Raw genomic sequence first — 19,898 nt, 5'->3', positions numbered from 1 at the left:
AATTTTCTAATGTCAAAGGGGGAGAGTATTTCACTAACATCCTGTTTTGGATAACATCTCCTTTTGCTCCATCTCATATGAAAGGTTTAAAAGCTCTGAGCATCACCTTTTATTAAATATTTTTCCCAGAGATGTTTTCTTTCTTACTAAAACAAATTAACATGTTCACATGTTCATTAACAGAGCCAAAAGCCAATTATAAAATGAGGAACATTCTGGAATGGGAAATAATACTTATTCTTGTTATAACCCAAAGAATAAACAGGCATCACTAAGTAGAAGTCAGTGTTTTATTCAAACCTCAAACCAATCCAGAAAATTACATACATGCAAAACATGGCATGCTGTACAAAAAAAAATGTTGAAATCATCAATATTTCAACTTCTCCCCAGTTTGAAAAGACTGTCCCAGGAACTTAACTGCTTGACAAAAAACTACAGTTCTGACAATATCTAGGATTCATAACCTAATCTAATCAGAAGGAAAACACATTTAGTACATGGGATGGAAGCCACCACCCCTCGAGCCCAGCACAGCCTGATGGTGCAGATGTACACCCCTCCAGCAATCTGGCCCTGCAGTACTGAAGTCAATAGGAGTTTTGTGAATCATTTCAGTGGAAAAAGATTTTGTGATAACACAGACCTCTGAGAGAAGGGCAGCAGTCCTTCCTGTATGAGTAAAGACAGAACACTGACGCAAGTACAAAGCGCAAAGGAAGAATACATGAGGTGGATACAGTCGAGCTCCTTCAAAATGAAAACATATCCTAGAGCATCTCACAGATGTCCTTTTCCAGCCAGAGAAGATTTCTTCTTTGAAGAAATATGTCCAAACCACTCTCACACTAAGGCTTCCTACGGCTGACTAAAATTAAGATGACAGGAGAAAGATTAAGAAATCCTTCAACTCTAATAATTCAAACTATCAAATCATATCTTAATTAAGTGCCTATCCAGTAAGCACTTAAAATCTTTCTGAACTTAATGAAGAAATAAAAATGTAGCATGATGGTGTTTTACATATCTTAATATATTTAGGCTACTGTAGTTCTGATTATTTTGAATGCTCAGAAGATAGGTGTGATTTTGTGTGAATGTGTGCTCATGCAAGCACAGATGTAAAAATTCATACATACAAAAAAGCATTCAGGGAGAATCTTGTAAAACTTAATAAAAATTTAGTACAACAGGGCAATTAAGTATTTTTTTAAAACTATATGTATCCTCTTAAATGAAGATATTCTGATATCAGATAAACAGAAAGTATGATTTGAGATAATTTTTCTGCAATGCATTTTCCACTGCAAAAACACTATACTTCTCAAGCAACATTATTTTCTTTTAAAATGTGTTATTTTGAAATTAGAAATCAGACTCAAAAAGTGCAAAGGTGATTGATTTCAGAAGTTCCACTTGTTTACAAAACTATCTATTATCATACAAAATTTTATCAAAATCAAGTAAAAATTGTTCTCAAACTGAATTCTTCAGGAATTCCTCAGCTGACCATTTTTTCCAGTACTGTTACTATAGTAGGATGTGATCATCTCTACCATGTCTCCAAGACAATGAAAAGAGAACAGTTTCAGCACAGAGCACGTCAAAGAAACAGCCTGATTTCATTTCTCTGAACTGCCTATGTGAGGAACCAATTGCCACCCTCCCCTGAAAAAAAATCAACATTAAAAAAATTTCCTAGGTTATGCCTCATTACCCACCACTGCATCCAAAATCCAAAAAGGATAAAAAGGGAGACTCCAGCAGTGCTGTCCTGGAAAACTGTTTTTTTCCCTAAGAGTATACTTTTAATGGCAGGTCATTAAGAATTTGGAAAAGCAAATTGACTCCCTTTATCAGATTAGCCTTATGAGGAAAGAAAAGGCCAAAATATAATACAATTCAGCCATATCTATTTCCTACTCCCACCATTCTACTTTTGGTGATGTCCATAGCACAGCACAAAAGATAAGAAAAGGCCAGTTTCAGTCACTAACAGTGATCTTTCTTCTGGTGAAACATTTAGTTGTAACTAAGCATTCAGGGCCTTGTTTGGTAAAGCACTTCCTTTCATCTCATCAGAAAGTGTTGAACCCATTCACCAAGGAAAGCAACATAAAGGTCTCTACTCAATTTGGCTACAAATCACATCTGTCACACATAGACATACAATATAATAATCCATCCCCACTGCACAGGAAACTTTCCCATAGAACAAGCAAACTTCATGAAAACAAAGACTGTCAATGACAGAACACAGTTCACACTTTTACTGGAAAAATAATGTTAATTAATAGTGATTGAAATAATTTTTAATATCCTGTTTTCTTTTTGTTCTGGTTTTGGCTGGGATGGAGATAATTTTCTTCAGAGTTGCAAGGAGGGGGACAGGTTTTAATTCTGTGCTGGCAAGAGTTGTAACACACCATTGTTTTCATTATTGCTGAGCAGTGCTTGCACTGGGTCAAGACCTTTTCCTGTTCCTCATCCCATCCCACCAGTGAGAAGACTGGGGGTGCACAAGAAGCTGGGAGGAAACAAGCCAGAACAGCTGAGCACAGCTGACCACAGGGATATTCCATCCCACAGCACAACACAAAGAACTGGGGAAAGAAGGAGGCAGGGGAAGGGAGGACATTCAGAGTTTCTTCCCAAGTCACAAGCCATCCCTGCTTTCCTGGGGATGGTTGAACACCTGACTGCCCATGGGAACTGATGGGTGAACCCCTTGTTTTGCTTTGCTTGCATGTGCAGCTTCTGGTTTCCCTACTGGCTGTCTCAATCTCAGCCCAGGAGTTCTTTCATTTTTTCAATACTCTCCCCCATTCCACCAGGAGGCAGTCAACTGCACTGGGCTGAACTGACAGGTGGGGATAAACCACAGCACTTTTACAGTTTAAATAAAACCTTCCTAATTACTGGGAAAATGTACAAATTAACTTGTAAAGTTATGAAATACACAAAGATAAAGGTGAATCAAGAATTCACCTTTATCTTTGTGTATTTCACCTTTATCTAGAATCAAGTCAAGCATTTCAATATTACATTTGTTCTTAAGAATTTAAAATTTCTAGAATCAACTCTTGGCTTCCTTTTCTAAAAATATGGATGGAAGAACAACTCAGGTCATTGCTTTTTTAGTTAATGAAAGAAAAATAACCTCAATTCTTCAACTTTTGTAGGCTATCCTACCATTTAATAAAAAAAGAGCAAACACAAAGCAAGAAAAATACAATAAATAATAGCAGTTCTTTTAACTATGGGTATGACAACCTGTCAGGCTGCCCTACCGGGCCTTGATGAAAAGGGTTTCATCAGGAGTTGCAGGACAATTGTCCTGCTCAGTAACAGTCTCTACTGTGCCTGAAGCAGACACAATTACCATTGTTTTAGCTGCTGAAAGAGCTTTCTCCTTCTCTGCAATGGCAGCACAGACTGCCACAATTTCATCACTTTCAAAGTCATAGTCTGGGATCGACTCTTGTACAAGCTCTTTTCCTTTTGCCAGTGCTTGCACTGACTCAGTCTTTGTGGCCTTCTGCTGTTCCTGTAGTTTTCTTGCCCAGGAAAGGTCTTCATTCCATACTTCAGGGTTCATTGGAAAGATGTGTAAGGATACCTGGAAGCTTCGGATTGCCTATAAGCAGAACAGGGAAGAAACAAAGATGGGAGACTTTAAAGCCCACCTTTCTCATAAAAATTCACAACAACAAAAAAATTACATATATCATTTAAGCAAAGCTCAAAGCCATTTAATTCCCGTCTTTATTGGAGCAATCCTCCCTTGTCTTGGTTCAATAGCAGCCTCACCCCCAAACAATTGTGTCTGAAAGGACAAAAATACATCAATAAACTTGGTACCTGGCAACAAAGGCATAAATAACGAGTTCATCCATGAAAAACAATATTGTAATTAAAAAAGTAAAAGGAAAAACAATTTTTTTGATTGTTCCCTATTCTACTTTTCTCTCATCATCAGATGTAGGTAAAGGCAAAAGCAGACAGATATGGTTTAAAAAAATACAGAAAAGGGATGACTGGAGTTTGAAGTATAACTGATTTTGCTGCCTTTAAATTAGAATGCAGTGGTTTCATATTCAGACCTAACACTACACTATTAATACTAGCCACATAGCAAACAGTTTCTGTAACAGGTATGTGTTTACAAAAACACATAAGTAAATGCTCAGAATAAGCCAAATAAACTCCAAGCTTCAAGTGTTGCTCTAAGAAAGAACTTCCATAATCTTATAAACAATGTAATATTAGTAGAAGTAAGTGTAGTTAGTAATGCTTCTTTCTTTCAGTTTAACTGGGAAAGTACTCACAAACACAAATCCTCAACAGAGAAGTTGTGCAGTTAAAAACAAAGAAATGTGACCATCTAAAGTAAGAAGAGGTCGCCACAATACTAGATAAAAAGCTACACCAAGAATTACAACTGTATTGTCTTTTAGTTATATTAACAGTGGTCACAGCTGAACCTACCTCCTCAAATTTAGGTACATGTACACAGAAGCATAAGTGTATTTCACATTTATATGCAGTTATGAAAATGGGTCACCTCAGTGACCGAACTCTTTTATGACATGTACGGAAGCCCTCCTGTAAGATGGGAAAACTGTGATGATATGGATTGGGATGATATTTGGGAAGAGTTCTGGCAACTTGAATATTAAAACTTAAAAGACATCACTGGAAATCACAGTTTACATATTCTGTTGTAATTTATAAATACTTGAAGCACGTCAAATAATTTGGAAAATCACAACTTTTCTTCTGCACTGACAGAAACTGATAGTACATCCTTCTGATGGCATGTCCACCCATATGGACACCATATGATGGGAACTCAGAAGAAAGAGATACAAAATCAGACTTAAGAAATGCTTCCTATGCTATCAGTATTACTGCCATTTTAGGAGGCAGCCTTTCAATTGCAGATGGGGAAAAAAAAAAGCTTGATTATTGGTCCACAACCAGTTCTGAAGTGTAGGAGCACATTCAGCTTTAAACAGAAGAACTGAAGTTTAGTTGTTGTAAAACAGTGTCACTTTATTCAACTTTGCTAGCTTTTAATTTTCAGGGGCATGTGAACAACAAGTAAACACCAAATGCTCTTTTTTGTATTTCAGCTGAAAACAAAATATAAACAACCACCATCTGCTCTCAAGCTTCTCATGAAAGAAGTCCCCTAATTAAAACCTGTCTATATAGTTATGTTCATACACAATAAATAACATTTGGTAAGCATGAAAGCTGCTTTGATGATTCACACAAAACAGCATAAAAAGATCATCTTAGTAAATCTATTAGAAAAGAGTTTTTGTGCTTGACATTTTTATAAATAAATAACAAAATATTAATTTTTTAAGTGCTGCAAAAGATCGGAGGGATTAATTTGAAAGCAGTAATGTAAAACTGAAAAATACACACTTGTCATCCATTTAAAACTTTATGTTGCCAGAGGAACAGCACCCAAAGCCACTTATTTCTACTAAGACAGAAGAAAAGAACAGTGATACTTTTAATGCTTCCCCTAATGGAGATGTAAATCTCCTTCTCCAATTGCCTGTCACATTATATGAAAACACAATGACACTACATAAAAGCAGTATTTCTTGCCTCATTTTAAAGAGGAGCTGTGATTTTAGAGATCCTGCATGTAAAGACTACAGGACTTAAAATCATGCAGTTATGTATCTGCTTTTGCTTCTGCAGGGAAGTGCAATGAAAAACCTTCTGCAGGACATTCTTCCTTGTGGAATTACAGTATTTGAAAAGTCTGTATTTTTGAAGCATCTTACATTTTGTCTCACTAAATAGTATAGCTATTGCTAAAAAGTAGCAAACAATCTTCCATTTGTCCCATGAGCAGAGTCTCCTCTGCTGGTTTGCATAGCCTTCAAGGGCAATTCTGATCAGACTGCACTTTCTATACAAATTTCTGTGACACATGCACTTAGTAACTGCCACTATACCCCCAAAAACTATAATTAAAACCATAAAACCATAAAAACCAAATACGAGAACCCCCCCCCCCAAAAAGCCAGGTGAGAGTTTTAAGAGGTATCTGCTACCAAAGTTCGTATTAGGCCATATTGTTACATTTGGCAGACACTTTCTGACCTCTTTCAAAGGATGTTCATCAGTGAAGTAACTAATAATTTTCTTTGTTAAATGCAGAAATTTTCTTGTGTTTTTTTACAGCACTCAGCACAGCCCTTGGGGGAACTGATACACGAAAAGCCAGACAAGCCATGGCACTCAGCCCAGAGAGCCAGACGTGTCCTGGGCTGCATCAGAGCCCCGTGGGCAGCAGGGGAGGGAGGGGATTCTGCCCCTCTGCTCTGCTGAGACCCACCCGGAGCATCCAGAGCTGGGGTCTCTGCATAAAAAGGGCATGGAACCGTTGGAGCCAGTCCAGAGGAGGCAACAAAGAGGATCAGGGGGCTGGAGTACAACTCCTGTGAGGACAGTCTGGGAGCAGTGGGGCTGTCCAGCCCACAGAGAGAAAGGTTCAGTAACCCCTTCCAGCAGCCTCCCAGTACCAGTAAGGGACCCACATAAGAGCTGGAGAAGGACTTTTACAAGGACATGAAGTGACAGAACAAGGGGTAGTGACTTTAAACTGAAAAAGGGTAGAGTCAGGCTTGATGTAAGGAAGATATTGTCTACAATGAGATTACTGAGACACTGTAACAGGTTGCCCAGAGAGATGGATAATGCCCATCCCTGGAAACATTTAAGGCCAGGTTGGACAGGGCTCTGAGCAATGTCCAACTGAAGATGTCCTGGCTGACTGCAGAGGGTTCAAAGAGTACCTTTACAGGTCCCTTCCAAACCAAAGCTTTCTATGGTTCTATGACAATATATTACTGGAATTTGAGTCTTATTTTTGTACTACTCACCATGAACATAAGTAATTTTTACAGAAGCATTTATCACATTAATGTATGAAATAGGAAAATAAGACATTTTAGTATGTTTAAAGACTCCTCATGACATTTCTCTCCTTCAAACAAGGAAAAAAAATCCCATCCTTTCAAGTATTTTCACTGTAGTTTAATCGTTTCTATGGTATAACCTGAATGGCAATTTTTATTTTTTTTTCTTTTTACTTTAAGCTGTCATCTTGAACTTTTCTGTGTAATTTTCTGTTCAGATTCTTCCTACTTTTCAAGAAAAAAAATATCTCTGGAAATTTCATCAAAAGTAATTCTGATGTCTTACAAAATGAGGTGAACACAATATTTTGCACTTCTTACATTTACAAAACTATTCAAAGGTTCTGTCGCTCTTATGTTCTGGAGAAAGTACTTGAAATATAGTAATTTTCCAGATCTGAAAGACTATTTCTGCCTTATGTTTATTGGGATTTGGTTAAGTTACAAATGCATAAAGGTCTTTGTTTACATCTGGTAGATGTGTGTGAGGTATCCCCACTTCCACACTTTCCTTCTTCTCTTTTGAAGAAGTTCATATCCTCCTTATCCTCCTCTTGTACTTTCTTTTGCTTCAGTGACAGATTTCACAGATGTCATTTTGCACCAATTCCTTTCTTCACAGCCCTCCTTCCTCACATCTTCTGCCCTCACACCTCAGTGCACAGCCCTGCAAGGCTGCTGCCTATCAGACCTCTTACACTCTGCTCTACCAGATGCAAGGATATGAGCCAGGATAACCAAAAAACAATAACCACAAAAATCAATTCCATCCTAGAAATTGACATATTTAGCCTAAGAAAATAAAGCTTAAGTGTTATCAGTACTTTCACCTTGCGAATCAGGAAAATCCAAAACATTTACTTCTTTATTACCGACTTATACTGCTAAAATTATTACAGGAGTTTTAAAACAATGGTCAAATAAACTTTCTCCAACATCCCTGTTTGTCTTATCCTGTGCATCTGATTCAGCTAAAGCTTTCAACTACAAGGTCTCGATTTTGAGAAAAGCACTTCTCAAAAGTCCTAAGCACCTGACAAAGGTAACTAACAGGAGGCGTCAGCTAAATCAGCCACCAGCACTTGCAAAACCTGAGTACCCCTGGCAGAAATGTATATGAAAAGCGTATTTGAACTTTTGGAGATTTTATTGCCCTTTAGCTTTCTTGATGGAAAATAAAAATCTCCTCTGTCTTCTTGTGCATTAAAAGTCACAAAAATATATTTATGATTTCCAGCAGTGGGCAAAAAAACAAAAAAGGGTAACTCTGTAGTACATGGACAGGGCAGGACTAACACAGAATCGTCCTGGGAAAGCTTATACTACTGGCTATTACCTCAATAACTCATTGGACTGATTAAAACTGCTGAAAATAATTTAACAGAACTCTGATTTAAATGAAAAAGCATGATACTTTCTCTCTTAACTTAGCATTTCCTAAATACTTTGACTTTTCAGTCAACCACCAATTTCCTTTTTATTACCAAAATATGCTTCTAAATGCTAACATTTTTAAAATGTTAAAAATTATCTCAAATTCAGATTAGTTATGTTAATTAGCTGCCTTCCAATAAACACAGACATTTCTCTCTTTGGGAGTAAAAAACTCCCATCATTATCTAAAAGACCTAAAACTATTTCTTTCAAGAGAGATGAAAGGAGAGGGCTGATCTGAAGATTCATATTGTCAAGGCATGATTCTTTTGACAAAATGTTGTGTCATACTTAAGGACTGCTAAAGCTCTAACTACTTAGCAGGAATAGTGGAAATAGTTCAAAACATCAAGCAAAACCCATGTACAACTGGTGCATACTTACATATCTACCCTCTCAACCTGGTGATCCTCAGTATTCCAGATTTGACAGGGACCCAGAATGGGGTAAAGCTGAAGTCACAGAACCACAGAATGGCCACGGTTCAGAAGGCCAGGACCTTCTGAAGTCACCTGGGCCAAGCCCCTGCTCAAGCAGGGCCACCTGAGCTGACTGCCCATGACCATGTCCATGTCACAGGGCTGATGAACTTCTCCACGGTGGGAGACTCAGTGCTTTCATTCAGCCCTTGATCTTCTCGTGATTCATTTTGGGTTTTTGTTTTAATATTGCTTTTGTTTGTTTTGGGGTTTTTTTTCCTTGATTAATCAAAGCATGGGGCTCACCTGACTCATGGGAGGAACTGTTCTAATGAAGCTACTAGTGTGAAATTGTTAACTAGTTAAGATGTCATCAGCAGTAAAGGAAATGTAATTTGTAAAAACAAGTATTTGAAATGGAATGAGAGAAATATTGCAAGCCTGACTATATTTCTACAGTTACTACATTCACATTCCAGGTTTATTCAGGTGTGTTCTGCACATTGATATATAGAATTTAAGGAATTTCTGCTTTGACAGAGATAAAGTCCTCCTTGCTCACATTTAAGTATTACTGTTGAATTGAAAAAAACCAACTTTCATAAAACGTAAATTAGAAGAGACTAATTTACCTCATTCTTTTTGTCCCAAGCTTGACAAAATCTAAAAATTGACAAAATCTAAAGCTTGACAAAAACTAAATCCAAGCAAATCTTTCCTTTTTTACTATTACACAGCTCATAATATACAGTAGATTTGTTTGGAAGCAGCATTTTAGACTTGGGAAACTTCAAATTAAAATACATTCCTAAGAAAAAATGTATCGTTCATTGTGAAGTAATAAAAGTACTCAGACCATTTGGCAGGATGTGGGTAATGAAGACAGATGTTGATGGGGGGAGAAATGAAACAGAAACAGAAGAAGCAGTTTTTGAGAAGAGTAGTAATTACCAAATCTCAAAAAAAAAATTACTAAAAAGCCTTGCTATTTATGCTTTATTAACTTTTCTTTGCACAAAATATGATACAGGGAAAAATACAGAAAATCATGCCAATGAAAGACTAGTGGAAAAGGATAAACCACTTGGTCAAGAAGACTCAGTAAGTTCAATAGCTATGAACTCATTTCTTATTTTAAAACTCCTTCAATCTTAACCTCTTAAGATTCCTTAGAAATCGCTTGGTTCAAAAACAAACAATGAAGTTTATTTGCATTTTAGAACAACTCCCCAAGTTCTCTGTATGTGAGAACGTTTTTATCACTAAACCTACAGTCTGAAAGGCAGTGAAGTATGAGCACACAATACCAAAGCACTGGAGACACCATGAGGAGCTTACACACCTCAAGCTCCTTGTTCAAAGACAGTCAAAAACACTAACAGGGTAAACTACCTGTGATAAACCCTCCTCCCTCCCTCTCCACCGCAGTAAGGTCAATTTAACAATTACAGGAGTACCTAGAGCAGTGTTTCAGATGAATGAAGTGCTTTGATGCAAATCTCTGATTGTTCCCAATTAAAATGCTTTGCATCACCGACTAGTCTCAGATACATAAATTAGATCCCTTTCTGATTAAGCTCAACACGGTGCACTCTAAGAGAGCACCTGAAGTGCTACTCTAAAATAAAAAATAAATAAATAATATAATATGAACACTCCAGTACTCAAGGTACCCAGTCCCATGATTTGTCTATGGTGTTTCATCATTTGTTTATGTAGAAAAACCTTATAGGATCTGTTGTATCAACCTGCTGGGTATAACTAGTACAAGTATATTACTATTTATAACAGATATTACAGCAACTGCAGCATTTTTTACAGAATAAACAGCATCAGTTACTTAGGATCCTTGAAGGAAATAAAACTCTAATTTTCCTGAGACTAGTGCATTTAAAATTCTCAGCCATAATTTAGAGTGACAGTTTCATACACTTAAAAGGAAAAGATCCAGACAGACCAGACCATCTACCCTTACCTTCTACACCACAAAAGCCATGGAATGTCACCACTGCTGAAATGCAGATATGCATAGATTTATATGAGATATTTCATAATATGGTACTGCACCAACAAAGGGAGCACACTGCACATCTGCAACACACAGCTTCTGTCTTAGGTTTTATCTAACAGGACTGGAGCACCTGCCCTGTAAAAATTGGCTGAGAAGATTGGGTCTGTTCAGCCTGGAGAAGAGAAGGTTGTGTGGAGACCTCATGGCAACCTATCAGTATCTGAAGGGGAACTACAGGGAAGCTGGAGAGGGACTCTTTGTCAGGGACTGTAGTGACAGGACAAGGAGTAATGAGTACAAACTAAAATGGGGGAAAATTAGGTATTAGGAAGATATTCTTTACTGTGAAAGTGCTGAGACTCTAGAATTGGTTACCCAGAGAAGGATACCCCATCTCTGGGAATGTTCAAGACCAGGATGGGGCTTTGAGCAACCTGGTGTAGCAGAAGATGTCCCTGCCCATTGCACAATGGGGCTGGAATTAGATATCTTTAAGGTTCCCTCCAATCCAAACCATTCTATGACTTTAGGTGATTCACATTGTTAGTGGGTTTTTTTTTGGTTGGTTTGGGGTTTTTAACATTGCTCCTTACTACATGTTAAAAATTACTTTTGCATGAATTGTTAACCTCCATAAAAAAAACCTTATCTTTTTTTAATTCTTGAAAAATGTGATACCAAACATTGTAACTTTGCAAAAACACTCTGAACTCCCAATAAAATTATTTGTATCAAAACAGCACACAGACACTTCTATTCAAAATACAACCAATATCTTTTTTTCATCTAAGAGGTCATGATGCATTGTTTTTCTAATGGACCTCTGTGAATGTCTCTGAATTTGAGAGTTCACCTGCTGTGTTTCCACAGAAAGTAGCAGAAAACTATTATACTCCAGGAAAAAAAATGCACTTCAGCTACTGCAGAGTAGCTCTTCGCTCTCTCATTAAATGAAGAAGCAACTTCAGCCACCATTTGAGGTCAGGGAGCCAGAGGAAAGCAGGAATGAGTATATGTTATTTGTTGCATAAGCAGGACGCAAGGAAAAGAAGACATTAGAATTTTATCAATAGGCATGAATAAAAACTGAATAATCAGTTTTATAATCAGGACTTCACGCTACCTTCATCTTTAAACTATGGTGAGCTGTACTGTAGCAGTACAACACATAGAATGTAGTATGTGCAATTATGGCAGTATAATTGTTCTATTACATAAAGCCACCACATAAATATAGTATATGACACAAAAGTCTCGGAGCTAGATAGGTCTTCCACAAGTCCAGCAACAAAACCACACAGGAAGTGTTTGTGAAACACAATAAAGCAGAAGGAACACCAGAGATAAATAATAACAATCCTTTTCCTTGTCTGTGTACAAGTTACCATAAGGATATACAGCAATCTTGGTATTTCTGTATTTTCCTTCTTACACACAATTAATTCTGTTATCCTACCAGTGCTATCTCTCCTAATCCAAGCTGGGCACGTCCCAAAGTCTGCCAGGCATCCCAGGAACGTGGGTTTCTCTGGACAGCCATTTCTGCTGCATGCACTGCTGGGAACATTTCATGTAAAGACATCAGGACCTGTATCAGAAATAGAAAAAGAAGAGGAAGAAAAATAAGCAAAACTGAAAATAAATTCAAGTTTTCTGGGATTACCCAGGCAACAACCACTGTTTCAACAACTAAGGACTGGATTCATCTTACCTAGCTTTATTTAGTTAAAAGTTAGTTGTCTGACCTCAGATAATCACCCAGACTCATTCCAATCCCCACAGAGGGAAACAGGCATGCTAGAGGATGATTCACCCAAACTATTCAAGCAACCCTATTAGAAGTAGATTAACTGCTTCTGAAGGTGTCTCTCCTTGTCAACAAACCCTACAGCTATAGAAACATAACAGAATACTCAGGAGGACAAACACAAGGAGAACTGAACATAGTAAACGTACAAGTAGTGTTGAAAAACTCCTGGACTGTATTTATTTTTTTTTTTAATAGAGAACTGGAATCTACCATAAACAGTGCAGTACACATGATACAATTATAGAAACAATCCCGGTAACACAGCATGGAAACAGACCTTAACAATGACTGTTGTATTTAGAGAACAAGCATTCTGCAGAGCCTAACTTAGACATGACATCACCTACATTAAGTAAGGAAAAAAGTGGTTTCTGAATGTGAAAATCTCTGTTGCTCAGCAGTTACCACAGGATTATTCCTCTTGTATCGAAACTCCACAACTAAGGCAATAAATCACAGTTAGCAATGCACAATGTGGCTCAAAGCTTGCCTTATGTTTCCAATACCACCATGAGATTGGCACATCACCTGAAGACCTGCATCACTCTGAGATCATGATTTCAGACACCCACATGCTATGGTGATAGATACCAGTGTAAGAAACAAATGACAACTGCATTCCTGCAGTATGATGAGAATGTCAACCACAAGGGTTAGACTCATGTGTGGGAAACCACTTTCATCCTAACTGACCGCAACTATGATGAATAATATTAGAACACATTAGGACTATTGCTGAAGTTTGAAACAGATTTATTTAACCTTACTGTTCTATGATATATTAAATAGATAAATATGAGTATGGAGTAGAGAAGGAGTCAAATGCGATAATCTTAAGTATTTACTCTAATTAACAAATAGTACATATACAGCATAGAGGTGAGCAGCACATTAAAAAAAAGAGGAGGAGGGAAAGGGGAAAGCAAAGATTTACTGTAGAAAGAAACCCTGGACCGAAAAAATCAAGAAACAAATATAGTTTCTGAATAGCTCTTTGGATTGATACTTCTGCTGTTCTAGTATGACTAGATTTTTCAAAAGTCTAGTCTTATGGCTTCACTTTAATTCCATTCAATGGACTGTACCTTAGAATTCAGCAGTACATAATAATCTTCAGAAAAAACATCTACAGTAGTATATCATCTTCCCTCTTTTTTGTGTTCAACAGTTCTCAATGACTACACCTGAAAAACCACACTGAACAAGGAATAAAAAACACTCCTAGCACGAAGATTTCCTGTGCACAGATTTGACAAGTGGTGCTCAGTCTTTTTTGGGTAGGGCCACACGGGCCAGAGAAAGCCAAACAGGAACCACATGTGCTGTAGCCTCCCTTGTCACACAGCGTGCCTGTCACATGCTCCATGTGCAGCTACGTCAAGTATATATACATATATATACATGTACACACACTCATTACATATATATAGTGTACATATAAAATGATGTATGTATAGATAGTGATATAAATGTGTAAGAGACGCTTTCAGGGTGCTGGACAGTCCGAGACATGGCAGAGACTTCTATAGTCGAGTTAGATGTTAGTAGTTTATTTCAGGGCGCAGGAGAGAGAGAGAGCCTGCTATGAGCCAGCAGATAGAGCTCAAAGCAGGCTCAGAGGGCACAATACAAAAGGGGGTAAAATATGAATACATGAGCTCAAGACTTAAGATTGCTTAGAAAGAGAGTAACAGAACAGAAGTGAGAGAGCCGGGAAAAAAGAGAGCGAGCTCTCCTTTACAATTACTTATATAATCTATACATTTGAATATTCTATTCCTTTACTAACCAATCTTCATAAGTATACTAATACAGTAACATTTGTGTGTGACCTATAGAAATCGCTGCTTTTGCATATTTTTAGTTATCTCAGGGTCCTTCAGACCTTTCTTTATAAGGCTGGGGAGAGGGGTCTCAGCTTAGTTTTATTGGGGGAAAGAATGTGTTCTGGCATACCAGACCGGTTTCTTTGAATTATTCAAACCATGCTTTCATTTGTATTTCTTCCTTTGCCTTTCTGGCTAAAGAGTCATATTTATAATTTCTTTCTAATTCTACCTTCCCAACATATATATATATATATATATATGTGTGTGTGTGTGTGTGTGTTAAAAGTGACTGGAGGGAAAAGTCTTATAGAGATGTTCAGTAAGTGGATTTTCAGGACTTCATTTTATTTCAGGGCTTTATTCAAAGAGATTTATCCTTATTACATGCTTCAAAACAAAAAACATCCATGTCTATAATAACTTAGTTTAACAGATCTAGCTTTAGATTTTAGAAAAAGTCATACAGGAGAGATTAGAAGAATTAAAAGAAAACAGTGGCAAAAAAACAATTAAACATAGCAATTCTCATCTAATTAAACATAGCAATTCTCATCAGGAGACTGACCAAGTATTAGAAATCCAGGCAGCAGAGTGACCCATCCTGTTCTGCCCACAGTATTTTGGAAATGTTATGAATCTAAGTAAGTGCTGGTTTTAAATGAGCTCAGTGGATTAAGGCTGAATCACTATATATAGATACATGCCATGTCCAGTACAACTAATCCAATTCCTTTTTCCATCCAGTAAATAATTTCAAAATACAGATGAATAAAATTCATCCTACCCATAAGTAGTTTACATTTATCCATGCCCTAAAGCAATTACCATTGCACCGCACAGAAATGTTACTTTGCAATTTAGATTTCTGGAGTTCACACTAATATTTTGAAAGTTTACTCTACACACTACACATCCCAATTTAAGAAAAACAAATTAAAAATAATTGACACTTATTAGGTGATTTGCTATTATCTAAACATGGGATTCTAAGTCTGGTCATGTCTTAGAAACCTTGTAATTTCTTAAGCAGGAAGACAGATGGGTGGAAATTGATATTATTTCTTCACCAAGTTCAACAATAAGAAAACCTTTAGAAGAGGGGAAGTGGAATGATTTGAAGTGATGGGTTTCATACATAAAAACAAAGAGTCATATCTGAAATCCTGGTCCTGTTCAGTGAATGCAAATTTACAATGCAGCATTGTAGGAAAACAGATTCTCATACAGCTGATGACAAAACATCCAAAAAAATTATTAAAAGGAACTGGATCTGATGGTTTACATTTGAATTTATTTGTTTCTAAAAATATATATAAAAAACCCGTATTGTCTACTTCAAAAATTCCATCATAGCTGCATGGTTATCTGAGATCTGAGGTGCAAGTGTCATAAGACAAGCAACACAAACCAGGTGACTTCTCAGGAGTGGTACTGAACAGCAGCAAGTCTGGCTCCCATGAGAGTTTTGTTATATAACATCAGAAGTATCAAGTCCTTTGATACCCTTCTTCATCCAACAATGTCCCACATGGTCCAGTAATCAAATGTTAAGATAAAAAAATCAAAGAGTATGTCAAAGTCTGTTCCTCCATCTTTGTAATTCAAAGCTTTAACAAACTAATCCAGTCAATATTTAAGAAGTTCAGCTCACAATTAATTTCAAGCAGTCTTAGTGGCTGCATTAATAGAAGCAGTTTTTTTACATTCCTTTGAACATACTAACAGTAATACTTACCTAACATCAGAATCAACATTAGTTTGCTGTTGCTGGGTCTTTTTAAAAGATTTTTGGTTTTCAACAAAAATGCAGAAATGAACTTCCAGAAACATTTACTTACCAGTCATTGCTCTTGCAATGAGGAAGCAGCTCAGGCTGGTTATGAAGTATCAAGCATGCATACTGACAGATCTTGCATGCAAAGAGAAGTGCACCCCTAACCTCTCAAAAACCATAAAAATCTGTTTTTAAATGGATTAAAGAGTAGCTGAGAGCAATGGGAAAAATATCATCAAATTTTATGGTTTTTTGAAGCAATTGAGAAATTCCTCAGCTCCCATGCCATGTGATTTTCTGGAAATACACTTATTTCAAGTATCTTTGACAACTAGGAACTTTAAACACTATTTCTGCTCTTCAGAAGTACTGAAAGACATTGGTCCTACATCTATTAAAATAGAGATCTTTGAGAACTTACCATAAACATTTACAGATTCATACAATGCCATTATCATATTTATCCGAGCTGCATATTAAACAATGCGGTATTGAAAATGTTACATTTGCTGTTGAGAACGGAAATACTAAAGAATTGAGAAGCTGATGTGTAACCCAACATAAGGTTATCCTAATAAATGTAAGAATATATGACAGATACTCAAGCCTGTGCAAAAAAACCCACTTCATCCTCCAGTGTTAATTCTCAGAGTTACTTCACAAATCAAGACATTTTCAAACTGATAGAAAATTAATACATACCATAAAGAATCTTTGCCTATTGCACAAAGTCATTTCTAACATCAATCTCCTCTAGTATGTGACACATATACCAAGACAGGGGGATTTTTTTATAGACCCACTGCTGGTCAAGACCTCGCTGAAGTTGGTGTACAGCTCTTCCAAAGCATTTTCACAGAGCTCCACATTAATAGCTGCAGTATTTGTGACTGGAATAATACAGTCAGCTCTAAGATAGTATCCTTTAAATATTGGCTACAAAATTTTTTTGAATGAATTATGTATTCCTATTTCAGCAAAAGTGGATTTCCACAGCTCACATCAGTGCTGTTAGAAGTACAAAGGTATCAAATTACACATTCTACTAAACAGCTTCCAGTAAGCATAAGTCATACTGCAAAAAAACATCTGCAATAATTATTCGCATGTATGAAAGAGACATTACCAATTGAAACGTTATAGGTTTTAGTAAAAACATTCAAGAAATAGTTTTATAAATTAATATCTTGTACACAAGCCTTTCTTGGGTTCTCATTCACAGTGTAACAAGTGGTATGTAATATAAGAAAGTGAAATCAAAAAGAAATGGTGCAATTGCCATGAACTGCTCTCTTTTTCTGGAAATAAAGCAAAGACATGTGGAAGCAGCGGCCTGGGCTACTTTGTTTTTCTCAGCTTTCATTGCTCTCGAATTGTTGCATTAGTCAAGGACAGCTAATTCATAAAATGAATCGAGAGTCACACAGCTGTTTCACAGTTTCTTTCTGTCAGCAGAAAAGCTGTGTGTCTCTAGCTCACCTTTTCTATTTTGCTGAAATTCAGGGACTGGGGAGCCAAGTAATCAACAACCCCTCAGTACTAGGTATTGCATCTGGAGCACAGATTGAAGCACGTTGTAGCAGGCACCTCTTTGAATAATTCACTGCATCATAGCTCAGATACAGGTAGGCTTCCACACTTCACAGTTCTGCTATTTTCAGTGTGAAAATATTTAATTTTGGTATCATTTCAAGTAAATAAAATGCTTTTGGGAACCTATCTTAAATTCTTGCATTCACATAAGACCATAACAAAGAACAGTTACAAGGGAGCTGTTCGTTAATTTGTCCCACTGAGCAGAACTGTCCTGAAATTTTTAACAGCTTTCTGTTTTATTCAAAAGAGAGTTAAATCTTTAAATTATGGTAATAAAATTTATCAATACCATCTTCCATCTTAGCAGATTTTCTTTACTAGTGAAGTCAAAAATTAAACGTATAAAGGAACTGCTACGTAAGTTAACACCCTTTACAGCGATCTGGAGTGCTACTAATTAAAGCAGAATTGCATTATCCTGTGTCATCCAATAACGTATAATCAGGATTTGAAATTCCTTAATACATAGCTCTGCAGATGTTAGAAATGTAGATAGGAGCAGAAAGCATTGAAACAAATTTGTTGAAGAAAAATCTTTCAAGCACTTCTAAACACAGAGATGTCCCAGAGCCAAAGCTTGCTGGAGAGCCTGGGAAAAAGATCAGGAGAGTAGTAATGCTACATGCTTGTGCCATTTGTGCAACTCTTTCCCAGTCATTGCACTAGGCTAGACAGATCTTGCATTTATACTAACACTTATGGAAAGACAACATACTTCTCCCAAAACCATTGAAAGAAAAACCTTTAAGCTATAAAGTACTTCTCAAACAAAATGCATAACCCAATATGATCTAAACCTTCTGCAGCCATATAAAACAGAAGCATCCTTCAGTATTACTGTACTGAAATGATGATTGTTCTGTAAATCTTTTGCAGAATCAAACTTTCTTCATTTCACCAGACAAGATGACTGTGAGGAGCAAATGTGGTTAACAGCCATTAGAAAAAGCAGCCACCACACCTTGGAAAAGAACCAGCATTGGTTCTTGGGGTTTGTTGAGGTTTGGGTTGGTTTGGCTTCTTTTTTTGGGGAAGTGGGGCTGTTAGAGTCTTGACTGGGGTTTTTACACAATAAAAGAATTAGAGTAACAACAAAAGATTTTAGAACTAAACAGTATAGCAGGCTTCCTAAAAGTTACATAATACATTCACCAATTTTTTTTTTCTTTTCTTCTCTTCTTCAAACAATGTATTTTTTCTAGAGAGCTTGCTGAGACTGAATAAGCACAGTTCTTTGGGGAATGTTGAGATGTGTCCTAGAACCCGAATGGTTCTTATGGGAGCCACAGGAAAGTTGGAGTGGGACTTTTTACAAGGGCATGTAGTGATAGGACAAGGGGGAACAGCTTCAAACTGAAAGAGGACAGGTTTAGACTAAATATTATGAAGTTTTTACCTGACTGATGTAACACTTAAATACAAAAACAGATTGAAGCAAATCATTTGCATACAGTACCCATGTTTAATATTGTCTGTGGGTTGTATTAAGCCCAGTCTTTAGAAAGAGCAGGCAGATTTTTAATGGTCAGATTCACTAATCACACTAAGGCTCTCCTTGATCCCTCCAATATAATTTTAAGTATTTCCATTTTTTACTCCCCAATGCACTATTTCAATTTCTGTTAAAAGACACTCTTTGGTTGGTAAAAATGAAATACCTAAATGTGCTGTAGTTCCTTCACACAACAAGTAAACAATGTTGTTCAAGTATCTGTTCACAAACACAACATTTTCTTTTCTAATTTCTAAACTGGCAAAGAACTGTCACTCTTTACCTGTGATTTCATCTCATAAAGTGTAGCATCCTCTGGAGTTAACTGAAGTGCTTCATCCCACTTGACAAGAGCCTCTCTGTACCTGGAGTTAAAACAATATTACAGTGTCAACATATTTAAAGGGACTGGATATTTCTTTTTATATCCTGACATTGTCCTAAATAAAGTGCCATGGCGTATGATTAGTATTAATTATTTTTCTAATTACTTCCCCCTAAGAGATTTTGAAACTGTTTTCAGGAACTGGGTATTTTTTTTGTTCTGATCAAATGGATGCTAAGTACTACTATAGAACTGACCTCA

General features: G+C 36.8%; 1 protein-coding gene across 3 annotated transcripts in view; it reads right to left on the bottom strand.

The window, feature by feature from the left end:
- Positions 1–276: 276 nt before the first annotated feature.
- Positions 277–19,898, bottom strand: part of TTC33 (tetratricopeptide repeat domain 33) — a 51,465-nt gene continuing 31,843 nt past the window's right edge. For all 3 annotated transcript variants that reach the window (XM_058826803.1, XM_058826802.1, XM_058826804.1), the window contains exons 3-5: positions 19,596–19,677; positions 12,268–12,399; positions 277–3,637 (exon numbers count right to left, since the gene is read on the bottom strand). In XM_058826803.1, the coding sequence (XP_058682786.1) occupies positions 3,287–3,637; positions 12,268–12,399; positions 19,596–19,677 (565 nt within the window). In that variant the 3' untranslated portion in view covers positions 277–3,286. The remainder of the gene's footprint in view (positions 3,638–12,267; positions 12,400–19,595; positions 19,678–19,898) is intronic.

The sequence above is a fragment of the Poecile atricapillus genome, chromosome Z, assembly GCF_030490865.1.
Source record: "Poecile atricapillus isolate bPoeAtr1 chromosome Z, bPoeAtr1.hap1, whole genome shotgun sequence".
Lineage (NCBI taxonomy): Eukaryota > Metazoa > Chordata > Aves > Passeriformes > Paridae > Poecile > Poecile atricapillus.
The sequence above is the reverse complement of the archived record's forward strand: the minus strand, read 5'-3'. Positions and strand labels throughout refer to the sequence as shown.